Genomic DNA, 13,019 nt, shown 5'->3' on the forward strand with positions numbered 1-13,019 from the left:
TGGCATCGAAGGCAAAATCAAAAGAATTTCCGAACATCCCCGTTACTGAACCCCATCTTAGAGTTCATAGTAATTTTTTAATATATTTTTGGTGGGATCATGAATAGTAATAAATCTGTATCTATTTTGTTTTTCAACCTGAAGATAAGGTTCCTAGGAATAAAAAAAATATTTTTCATATTTTTTAAAAAATTTTATTCAATACAATGATAATTCATGAACATACAAATATTATTCATCTAGATTACCAAACTTTTGTCATATATTTTCAGCTAAATCAGTTTTCAAACGATCATGTATCTGTTGATCCCGAATTTGATTGCGAATGGGAAGCATATTACTGATATAGAATGGGGTGTCCGTAGAGTACGAGAAATCAACCTGGGAACTTCTGCTTGACTCTCCTGCTACGAAGTCAGATGTATCATACTGAGTGTATCAGTCTCGTTCGTTCTCTACTATCATATTGTGTAGTATGACACAAGTTCTCATAATCCTTCCTATCTTTTCCTTGTCCCATAGTCGAGCTGGGTTTTTAACTATTGCAAACCTCGATTGCAATACTCCAAAAGCACGTTCGACATATTTTCTGACGGATTCTTGACGTTCAGCAAATAGCTCTGCTTTAGGACCTTGAGGAAGTGGGATGGATTGGATAAATGTTGACCATTTCGGATAGATTCCGTCGGTAAGGTAGTACGGGATACGATAATTGTGGACGTTGACCTTGAATTCAACTTTAGGAGCTCGACCTTGTAAAATGTCATCAAAAACTGGTGATCGATCAAGAACATTAATATCGTTGAGGGTACCTGGTAATCCGAAAAATGCGTGCCATATCCAAAGATCATGTGATGCCACAACCTCTAAGATAATTGTCGGCTTTGCTGAACCACGTGTGTACTACCCTCTCCAAGCCGTTGGGCAGTTTTTCCACTCCCAATGCATACAGTCGATGCTGCCTATCATCCCTGGAAACCCGTGTACCTCTCCAACATCGAGTAATCGTTGAAGATCTTCCCGTGTAGGTCTTCTTAGATACTCATCTTCAAACAATTGTATTATCCCATTAGTGAAATTTTCCAAACATAAAAGTGCAGTACTTTCACCAAGTCGGAGATATTCGTCATACGCATCTCCCGATTGACCATATGCCAGCATACGTATAGCTGTTGTACACTTTTGAAGTGCAGATAGCCCGTACCTTCCGTGAGCATTTCTTCTTTGCTCAAAGTATGGAACTTCATTACTTAGGCGATCGACAATGCGAAGGAACAATGGCTTGTTCATTCGAAAATGCCGCCTAAACATTTCTCGTGGATATGTAGGATGTTCACTGAAATAGTCGTTCCATAGCTGATTGTGTCCTTGTTCCCGATCTCTTTCGATATAAGCTCGTCTCTTCGGCTTGTTGGCTTGAACATCAACAATTGAGTCGATGAAATTATCAACTTGTTGGTCGAACATTTCTTCAAAATCTTCATTTAACATTTCATCTACTTCATCACTTGATGAGGAAGACATTGTTTTTTTTTTTTTTTGTAAATTTGGTTAACTGTTTTGGAAAGAAAGGTAGAGCTAGAACGTCAGATTATAGAAGAAGTAGAGAGACAAATAAAGAGAGACATATAAAGAGAGAAGATGTTACATAATTGGGAAATAAAGAGAGACATAGTTTATATATAGAGAGTGCATTACATCCACGAAACAAGTTGAGAGGCAGTACATACACCCGTGAGTGCATTAGATAAACAAGTAGAGTCAACATCATTTTGCATTACATTACATCCGTGAATGAAAAAAATAAGTGTAGAAAGAAACAAAATTCTACACTTTTCCGTGAAACAAACCAGTAGATTCCCGTGTCCTGCAAATACAAAACATAGCCAGTAGAGAAGTACAATCTGTGACCTGCAAAACAAAACAGAACAAGAAAGTAAATTAAATACATTTGCTTCGAAAACAAGTTGTCAATTAACCCTAATGGTTCTTAACAAACAATTTTATCTATCAAGCAAACATTGTCTCAAACAAGTTAAACATACCAGATCAAAGCATTTTAGATATGAGTTTGTTCTTCAGAGACACTTCGGTATCAGATAGATCATTTTCATTTTTGGCAAGGAGACGATCAAGGAGTTTCTGTTTGGATATGTTTTGTTTCACAACAAGCATACTCTGTATTTGATCAAAAGTTGCTTCATTCCCGTGCTTCTTGCATTTGGCTGCTTTGCAAGCCTTAACACCAGGAGGCCTAACCTCTTCCAAGTCAGGCACCACCTCCGCAGCTTCCTTCCTTTTCTCCTTTCCACCATCTCTGGACACAGAGTTTGATCTCCATTTCTGATCAAACCTAAGTTCCCTCCAAGCATGTTCAAGGCTGAACTTGACGTGGTAGTCATTTAAGAAGATGTCATGGGCTGCCTTCATGACATCATTCTCATTTTGGCCGCTAGCTTGCTCCTTCAGAGCGACCTCATACCCGTTCACTCTTCCCCACCTATGCTTACATTGACTTGCCTCTCTAGGAGCAAAGCCACTGAGCTGAGCGCTTGAGTTGAAATACTCATCTATTCTCTTCCAAAACGCCCCTACCTTCTGCTCATTACTGACTATGGGATCCTTGTTGGTGTTCAACCAAGCACTGATGAGCACCAAGTCTTCTTTTGGTGTCCACTTTCTCCTTTCCACTGGTTTAGGATCTTAAGAGCTCTGGCTACTAAACCTAGGAACCTCAGAAGACTCTATGTCTATTGTTTGACTACTCTAGGAAGCTAATAGGTTAACGAACTCGGGAGAGTTTAGGCAAAAAGGATCCATTTTGTGTTTTCAGATTTGTATTTCTTTGTTCTTTTAAGTTGGTCTGCGTTTTCTTTAGTGGATTTCCTATGTTTTTAAACTAGTTTTAGCTTCCATAGTAGAGAACAATTAAATTAACTCTAACTACCAAACATTCATTATAGTTAATGAAAGAATTAATGAATCTAGTTCATCACAGCAAATCATCACAGCGACCAACCAACACAGATAGCATTCATTACACATCAAATCAGTATACTTCTAGTTCAGTTTAAGTTCTAGTTCAAACCGAGTAATTTTTAAAAGAAAAACTAGTCCTAGTTCATCACAACAAATCATCACAGCAACCAACCAACACAGATAGCATTCATTACACATCGTTGGACAAACTCGAACATTCATCACAACATAAATTAAGATCTAGTTCAGTGTACTTCTAGTTCAGTGTACTTCTATTTCAGTTTAAGTTCTAGTTCAGTTTAAGTTTAAGTTCTAGTTCAGATAACAATCACTCAAACAATTATTGAGATTGAATCTTACCTTTGGTTTTCATTCGAAGCACACCTTCTCCAGGTCAGCAACCTTGACAGTGAGGATTTGAACCTGTTCGTGGACATGGAAACATCAATTAAACTGTGCTAGTGACATAATAATCAGCTACGTTAAAGGACACAAATATTAGCTACGTTAAAGGACACAAATATCTGCTACGTTAAAGGACACAAATACTAACCTCCAGTGTCTCAATCTGTTTATTGAGATTCACCACCAACTTGATCACCTGCTCAGCTTCCTCCACCCGCTTAGTCAGCCTTTCGATCTCCTCCTGGACACCAAACACCCAAAAATGACGATAATGCAACCCATCATCCTTGTTTACAACATAATAAACACAAATCAGAATTGCATTTGTGCAACATAATTAATAGAAATTAACACAAATCAGAATTTTGTTTACCTCGTATTTTTTACAGGTGAAGAAACGCTTCCCAGGAAGGGTGTCCTAGTCCTCATTCCCCCGAACCTCGTCAATGATCGTCGAACCACACGGACACCTTGTTGGAATCCCGTATTCTGAATCACAAACGTATCCTACCATGTTGTAGTACTCCTTTTGCCTCTTCATCTCTCTTCTCTCTTCTGTGGGATCCATCTGTACCAGAAATCCAAATTATTAGAACATACAATGACGAAACAATATTATGAAACGAACCCTATATAGAACCCTCAAGATGATTTACAACCCTAAAACGAAACCCCCAGATCGATTTAGAAACCTAACTCGAAACCCCCAAATCGATTTAGAACCGTAACTCGAAACCCCCAAACCGATTACGAATCCCCGATAAAGGAACCCTAAATCGAACCCGCAAGACGATTTACAACCATAAATCGAAACCCCCTTTTCAATTTAGAACCCTAACTCGAAACCTCCAAATCGATTTCGATTTCCCGAGATCGCTTTCGAGCCCAAAATCGATTCTATTAAACCGTCAATGTACTCGATACTCACCTGAGCTCGTGGAGGAGACAGTCCATTGGCGATTTGAAGGAGAAAAGCTCCGGCATCGGCGTCGCACGGAAATCGCCTCGGAGAGAAAGAAACCCTAGACAGAAGAGAAAATGAAAGATCTATCGCGAAACCCGTGTTTCGCCTTCGTCAACCCAAAAACAACCTTCCAATGAGGTGTTGACACGTGGCTTGAACCCGTATCATACGGGTTCACTCGGACGAACCGGTTCAACGAAATTATGGCATTTTTTAATTTTTTAAAAAATTACGGGCCTCTGAAACCGAGCCCATGAACCCCTTGTGATCCTCTAATGGGCATGTTCTTATGTTTGGGCCTATTGCTTCGCGTAAGAAATATTTATTTTCTCTTTTATATTGTTTTATAGTTATCCGTCTTCTATTGGAATATTGCTATTCCTTAATATATTTGGTGACCAATGAAATTGGAAATAAAAGAGTAATTTCTAATTTATCTCTATTTTAATGGATGATTGAGATTAATCTAAAGGAAACCCTAAAGAGAAATTAAGTCTTCTCTCCACCATCATAAAGATATCCTAAAAAGTAACAACTAACGTTATAGGCGAAGAGAGAAACCTAAAAGTTCATAAGAAGAGATTGTACTATTCATCTTCCATTCAGGATTCAATTCATTCATGAAGATCTCTCAGGCACAATGAATCCATGTAACTCTATAAACATTCATATGATTCTATTATGTGATTAACCTAGATGTTTAAAGATCTTAGGGTTCATGTAAATTTACTTACACTTCGGTCGCAAGCATTACATTTATGTATACTACCATTAGTTTTTGACTAAAGAAATTGCCTTTATTTGAGTTGATTACTCTTTAAGCCACTTTTTGACTTTTCTTTACATTGAGAGTCACTTCCTACATGTGAGAATGTGGGCCAGCAATAAACTGTGGACAACTTTGCCTTTAATAGACATTCAATGCGTGGACGGATGATACGTGAACGGGTGATACGTGGACTGAGATGAATATAAAAATTCCAGAAGCTTCATCAGAGCAAGCTCCACAATAGTTGAACTTAAGGACACAAATCCAACAACAATGCTTGTCTGTGGACGGGGACGAGAAGATATTGATTATGTTGTGGATATAGACGCTAACATAACCATGAACAAAAAACAAGAGAGATCTCTTAAATTTGTGGATAAAGAATTGAAGCTTGATGTGGTGGATAGAGTAGTAACTCAAACACTAAACATATATATTAAAAATGTAACATATTGAAAGACTGTGATATGGATGCCAATGTGTCCACAATTTCAAGGATGAACAAATTAATAACTTCAAACCAATAACTACAACGTACATGTTGAGAAAAAAAAACTTGAGTGATGAAAACAAAGCTAAACAAACCAAAAAGTTAAAACGAGTCATCTCCTCCTCCAAAACCCCCGGTCAAAACGAGTCAGCTCCTCTTCCCGGTGAGCCACACCATGGATTCCGAGCTCAACATCGTCGTGGATGAGCTCGGTGAAGATGCGGTGGTTCGAGCTCGTCACAGTCCTCCACCATGAGATATGTAGTATGCGGAATTTTGAATTTTAATCATAATTTTACTCGTCCACAAATACCCGTCCATGTTTACCCGTCCACGCTTATCTTCCCACATCCATCCACATGTGTTGTTCCATGCTTATATTCTACATGTAGTTATCCATGTTTTTCAAACATCCACATATCACTCATCCATAACACAATCATTCAATATGTGTACAAGTATAGATTTTAAAATATGACGAAAAAATATATCAAAGTGGATATCAAATTATAGAGAATAAAAAAATATAATTTATTATATCAACAAAATTTGCTATATGTATTTTTAATTTAATAATAAATAAAAATAAAATATTAAGAAGTAGAGTAAACAATAATAAAGAAACACATTTTCTCTTTCCTCTTGTATAAGAAAGATCTCATTTTCTTCTCATTAAGGGCAAATATGTATATTCTCTCTGTAGGTCTCATAAAAAAGTGTCTTGCAAGTGCATTGTGACCTTGTATGTAATTGAAAAGTGATAAAGTGCTTCTTGATGTAAAAAATTCCTTTTATTTCTACCGTGACATATAATAATTTTAGTTTGGTATTGTTAGGTTGTTGATCAAGCATAAGAAGTAGTATGTTCTATGAAACATAAAAATGCGATGCTCTGTTATATACATATACATATTATTACAGTAGCTTTATTCATAATTAATTAATTTTTACTAAAATGAATACAAAGAATGTAGTAACTTAGGTAAGATAAATGAAATTAGTCTATGATCATTACTCTTAACAAAAACAATGGACTAATCATGGTAATTGAGAAACTAATATTGTGATCCCGCTTGTTAGGCGTATTTTCACTTTAATCAAATTACTTTCTCGATGACTGATTAAATTTTAGAAGAAGTTGTTTCAGTTACTGTTAATTAGTGAAAGAAAGAGGAAATTAAATACAGTGCCAGTGTGCCAGTGTGCCAATGTGTCAACCAGTAACTTGCGTGTCTTACCTCGTTTAGCGTCGAAACTGATTCTTTCAGTTACCACATGTAGTGATGTAGATCCAGGAAGTGAGCAACAAAAATTATTGGCCTGTCGAGCTAGTTTCATTGTTCCTGAAGGGTCCTAATTCCTAACTATCTACATGCATAAAAAATTGTGTATGTTTGACTGTTTTGTAACTTCTTCATCTGCTCTCATTACTCTTCTGAACGTGAGACTAACTCAAACGAGTAAAGCTCTTTGTGGAAAAAATAAGTAACAATTGATAGCATAAGTCAAAAATACACACAAGAAAACGTCAAATCTTAATCACTTCAATTTTTCTTACAAAGGTTGCATATTATATGACAAACAGGAAACATGTTTTAAAATACTGCTAAAAATTATTTGATTTTTTCAATTATTTAATTTATTTAAATAATTTGAAAAAATTGTTAGCAATTATTAAATAGATGAGTTCTAATATTTTATATTGTTTGAACACAAAATTAATTATAATATTTTTGGATATATGGATAGTAGTATAAAGAAAAAAAAATATTGTTTGAAAACATGAATAGTAGTATAAAGAAATGAATATTAGTAATTTAATGTAGATTTAACTATAAAATAGATAGATAATGTTAGGTCCAACACAATGTTTCTGTTTTAATAATATAGATAGATAATAATCAATACTCGCATTATGAAAAAGTAAAAATTTAGTAGTTTTTTTTTGTGACATCTCTCTCTCTCATTTGTTTTTTATCATCTGAATTTATTAATAAGAACAAGATGGGATACAACATAGATAGGAGTACTTAAACCGGCGAACAATAGGACTAGTCCCGGTAAACAAGCCAGCGGTCACATGGAACCGACCCTGGAAACTAAGCCCAAACAAGGGATACCAACAAACACAACTTAACAACAAAGAAGGATAAGGTCGACTGAATCCAAAAACACCGATGCGGACTCCAAGCGAGCATGAACCAACAAATTTAGAACTCCATGAAAGATACTTATAGAGATTGCCCACAGCCAAACCACAAATAAGCCACTTCCTCCTTGAACAAACGAGGGAATACCTCAGAAATCGAGTAACCAAACTCCACCTTCCGACAAGTTGGAATCAGTAGATCCACCACACACTCTCGGAAACGGCATGGCACACACGGCCGTTGAAAGCCTAGTAATGGAGTTTATGACGAGACTAGATCACATCTAGATCTGACAGAGAAACAAGGAGCCAAGCCTAACCGAAATCAGAGAGACCAATCACCACACTTATGGCTCTCCACAGAACCGGACATAATTCACAGCAGCTTCCCAAAAAGAGAACAAGCACACATCAGAACCAGACCAGTGACATGATAAAGAAAGGAATGGAGAAAAAAACCGTTGATCCAATGACCCGGAACTTCCACCTCCAAAAACTATCACAGATCTGAGAGGAAAAGCTAAGCTTCTCCAACCAAAATCTCCATCAAAATAAGATCCAGTCACCACACGCCGAACATATATTGAACTAGAAAGGAATCTGAGCAGATTGGGACCGGCGCTGGCGTCATCGGGACCGCCACGCGCCGGTCATCGGAAAAACCAAGATGTAAAGAAGAAGACGAGAGAAAAAGAAAAGAGAAGGCGGAAAAACCGACAAAATAGTTACTTCTCTCTCATTTGTTAAACCCTTATTTTGTTCAATAAACTTAAATATACTGTATATGGTGGTTCTAATTATTTATATATATATATACTGTAATAGATAACAGACTGGCTTCTCAGAAACCGGCGAATACATTAATCTGCTAAACGTAGACAAAAAGAAAATATAAAGAAAAAAATTCGTTTTTTTTGTGCGTTTAAACATATATCCACGTTGGGAAACTGTTTCATGTGGTGATATCAGCTCTTAGTCAAATTAGCAATCGTTCCCTTTATGTCAAAATTTAAAGTTTGCTTCCTTTGTTGGCAATGCTATTATATGCAGAGGCAACCCGTTCTAAATATCTTTCGAATTACTGATTGGAATAACTAACATATATCTCACCCTGATGTTAATTTAAGAACAATATGAGAAATCTTTTGAGCGGGCGTTGTGGTCCAGTGGTAGTAGAAGGACCTTTGATGCAAACACATTCTGGGTTCGATTTTTCAGCTGCGGAAACTAAAGTCACATTATTCTACTCTGCTGCGGATACATCCGTATGAAAACCCGGAAAATGACCTGTCGTGGGTTGCACCTCCCACTCGGGGGTTAGGTCCATGTCTTTAATACACCCGGGTTTAACCCTTTCCTTTTTCAAAAAAAAATATGAGAAACTTTTAACAACAATATATATTAATCACACTGATTATTTATATATGAATATTTTGAATGGTATGAATACTCAGTGTTACTTAAAAAAAAACAGGTGTTCTATATACTATATTTACAAGAGCTAGTTTGGGTTGCGATCTAAAAGAATCTCCAAAAAGAGACACTATTCTAAAACTCTATATTTGAAGTTTAGAAGTATTGTTCTCCAAAAGCAAAACTTCAAACTTAACTTCAAAACTATTTATATTTTATACTATGGTCCTTATATTTGTCATAATTAATTTAAATTCATAATTTTTTTACTAGCACATATATAAAAATATTACAACAATATTAATTAGTAAAATGTTATACTAAAATATAAAATTTAAAATAGAATAACATAATTAACATTAGAACTTAAGCAAAATCCCATAATATTCCACAAAATTATTTCCATAATGTATATATGATCACTAGTGCATTTCGAAGTAAAAATGACTCTTTTTATTTTTAATTTATAGATTACGAGTTAAAAATTGTTGAAAATGGACAATATTAATATTTTTAAATACATTAGATATGAAAAAGGTAAAAGAGAAAAATAAAATATTTCTAAAAGACTTAACTTCTATCGACGATATTAATACTTGTGAATACATTCGATCTGAACAAGAAAGAATCATACGAAAAAAACATCAAAACAACAACAACAACCATCTTCGGTTAAACAAAATTTGTTTGGACAATATTTTGGAGATTTTGAAGGTCTTAGATCAAATTAACTTGACTATTAATGTTGTTGAAATATTTAAATTTGTGTACTAGTTATGTTTTCATGTAATTTTTAAAAGTTTCTTTTGTTAAGTTTCTTTTGTGTATTGTTATTGTCTAAATCTATTTTTAAATATTTTAAATCTTATTTTTTAAAGTTTAATTTATTTTATGTGCAAAACTTAAATTTATATAAAAAATTGAAATATTTTTGAGATATAAATTTTTTTAGGATTAAAAGGATAAATAAGAAAATATTTTAGAATCATAAATGTGATGTATAATTGTATGGACCAATATGTTAAAAAAAATACGGAATTTCAGATTTGAAGTTTTGAAATTTCTTTTGGTAGAACAAAAAATTTCTTATTTGAAGTTATAGAGTGTCTTTTGGAGATGCTCAAGATATCTGATTATAACAAATAATAGTGTTAATCTTAAGTCTAATTATTGGTAAACAGAATTGCATCAAAAAAAAACTGAGGCGTAGGACCTGTACCGTCTGCTTGAGCAACACTTGTCGGTCGAGAAGAGGACAATGGCCATGATTCTGTAATAATCATTATAACCGAAAACCCTTAGAAAATAAAATACACTAACCACCCTCGTATTCAGTGTGCTACAAACCACTTAAATAATATTCATCCCTTTTATATAAATATATATTTTTAAATATAATCGTTGATTCAATGTAAAACATTTCAAAATTATATGTTACTATCTTCATTTAAAAAAACAGTTAAATAAATTATATTTATATTCATTTTGCTAATTAAATTATTTTTAATTTATATTTTTAATAAATTTTGGAAAAAGCTGAAAAAGTTAATCTGTGTTTTAAACCAGAATATCATACATTTTAAAACAGGTGAAATATTTTATTATATCATTATTTTAAAATTATATTTTTCTTTATTTATCGAAAGCCGCTTCAAAATTTCCGAATTATTGACAATTTAGATTACTTTTGTTTCGGAATCAAAAAATGAAAACTGGGTCCACATAATTAGGTGGTATTAATTTGTAATTAAATAATGTGACTTTCTGCAGCCGTCATATCGTTCTCGTTTTAATTGTGTGTATCTCTACAATATTATAAGTTTATAACTCTTCAACATCGTACAAGCATTCTTAGAGTGAGATAGAGAGAATACTAGTGAGATAGAGAGATGGGCCATCACTCGTGCTGCAACAAACAAAAGGTGAAGAGAGGGCTTTGGTCGCCGGAAGAAGACGAAAAGCTTATCAACTATATCAACATATATGGCCATGGATGCTGGAGCTCTGTTCCCAAACATGCAGGCATACATATATATGAGTTTTTTGTTTTTTTGTAACTGACATATATATGAGTTTTGTTTCTTGAATTATCTATTATACAAATTCTATCTTTTAGGTTTTGATCCATCTGTGGTTTTGCGTGTGTAAATATTTAGGTTTGCAGAGATGTGGAAAGAGCTGTAGATTAAGATGGATAAATTATTTAAGACCTGATCTTAAACGTGGAAGCTTCTCTTCTCAAGAAGCTGCTCTTATCATTGAGCTTCATAGCCTTCTTGGTAACAGGTAACATTACATATGTATGTCATATTATATATTAAACTGAAATTTCGTCAAAAGTGAATTACTTTTATAATCGTATTTTATTTTTTATGTTATGGATTTTTGACAGATGGGCTCAAATTGCCAAACATCTACCTGGAAGAACAGATAACGAGGTCAAGAATTTCTGGAACTCAAGCATAAAAAAGAAGCTCATGTCTCACCATCATCATGGTCATCATCTTCATCATCATTTCTCCTCAATGGCGAGTTTGCTCACTCCTTATCAAAACGGATTCAACGCTAATAATAGCGACGATGAAGGTTCACGATTCATGTCAAATATCATCATCACAAACACTTACCCTAATTTCATCAATCCAAGTCACGTCTCTCTTCCTTCTCCTCACGTTATGGCCCCATTGATGTTCCCAACCTCTACAGAAGGAGATATCAAGTTTTTAACCACAAACCAATCTCATCAAGATAACAAGCTCTACAACAATCTTGACATTTTGTCATCCACACCAATCATAAATAGTCATCATCATTATGATAATGATTCCCAGTTGCCATCACTACCAGATCTCCCAGCGAGTACCATTTGCACTTATCAGGAAACCCTTCAAGATTACGATGATCAGGGCAATGAAGTGTTTGTAACACCATACAACAGTAATGATGATGACCCTCGGAGTATTCCATTGGTGGCCGCAAAGTTATTATGTGGACAAGTTCTTGAAGACAAAATATTATCCTCCTCGCCAGTTTCACAAGGCCACGGCCTTCTTATCCCCACCAAGTACAACTTGCAAATGCCTAGCGAATCAAACCATCATCCTCGTTAACGCCAATCTCTTGTGGAGAGTACGTCATCACTTAAGCAAACCCTAGTCCTACTCCAACATGGGATTCCTAGACATGGTACGTAATAAATACATATATAGAGTCTACATACGTTTTTATCTATATATGTAAAGAGGGAAGAGAGAACATAAATAATCACCCACATGTGTTGATAAGTCCTTTCCATATATTATATTTGTTACTACTTAGTATAAGAATTTGTGATTGCTACATTTAATATTTTTTTATATTGCCATATTGCATTTTATTTGTTTAATCTTTAATGGTAGGGTGGGGGGAGAACCATATATGCTGCTAGTTCTTCATTAGGTTATAGTCGTGCGAGTTGTATGAAAAGGTTACTCCTACGTTGAATGGCCAGATACAAACACACACATGTAAGTAAGCACGTATGTGTGGAGGATGTACGAACTCTCACGTCACCTACGTACACATTGTGTTTGTATATGGTCAGTTTTGTTTTAGCCTCTCTACTGGAGATTATTGTTTTCATGAAAGATTGTGGGGTCAAGATGTGGACTGTCGTAATTCAATGCAACTTTCATTGTACAATGCATCACTGGCCAACTGTGAGATTCCCGTTTTGGTCATTTTAAAATATTATCTTTGCCGAAAACACACAAACTATTACCCTTAAATACTGCGTGTTTCGTAATAAAAATCAGTGATAATTTGTCAGCATATATGAATAAAAAGATTCCTTGGATAATAAACTATCGAT

At 34.8% G+C, this 13,019-nt stretch overlaps 2 protein-coding genes across 2 annotated transcripts; one reads left to right on the forward strand and one right to left on the reverse strand.

Moving 5' to 3' along the window:
- Positions 1–903: 903 nt before the first annotated feature.
- LOC125587336 lies at positions 904–1,524 on the reverse strand. Its single transcript, XM_048757593.1, has 2 exons — positions 1,179–1,524; positions 904–1,046 (listed from the first exon to the last, which is right to left on the reverse strand). Exons 1-2 carry the CDS (start codon positions 1,522–1,524, stop codon positions 904–906), a joined length of 489 nt encoding a protein of 162 aa, XP_048613550.1.
- A 9,628-nt stretch (positions 1,525–11,152) lies between these two features.
- Positions 11,153–12,515, forward strand: LOC111209439 (transcription factor MYB26-like). Its single transcript, XM_022709338.2, has 3 exons — positions 11,153–11,191; positions 11,286–11,455; positions 11,562–12,515. The coding sequence occupies exons 1-3, from the start codon at positions 11,153–11,155 to the stop codon at positions 12,277–12,279; spliced, it is 927 nt and encodes a 308-aa protein (XP_022565059.1). The 3' UTR covers positions 12,280–12,515.
- Positions 12,516–13,019: the final 504 nt, after the last annotated feature.

The sequence above is a fragment of the Brassica napus genome, chromosome C5, assembly GCF_020379485.1.
Source record: "Brassica napus cultivar Da-Ae chromosome C5, Da-Ae, whole genome shotgun sequence".
NCBI classification, from domain to species: domain Eukaryota; kingdom Viridiplantae; phylum Streptophyta; class Magnoliopsida; order Brassicales; family Brassicaceae; genus Brassica; species Brassica napus.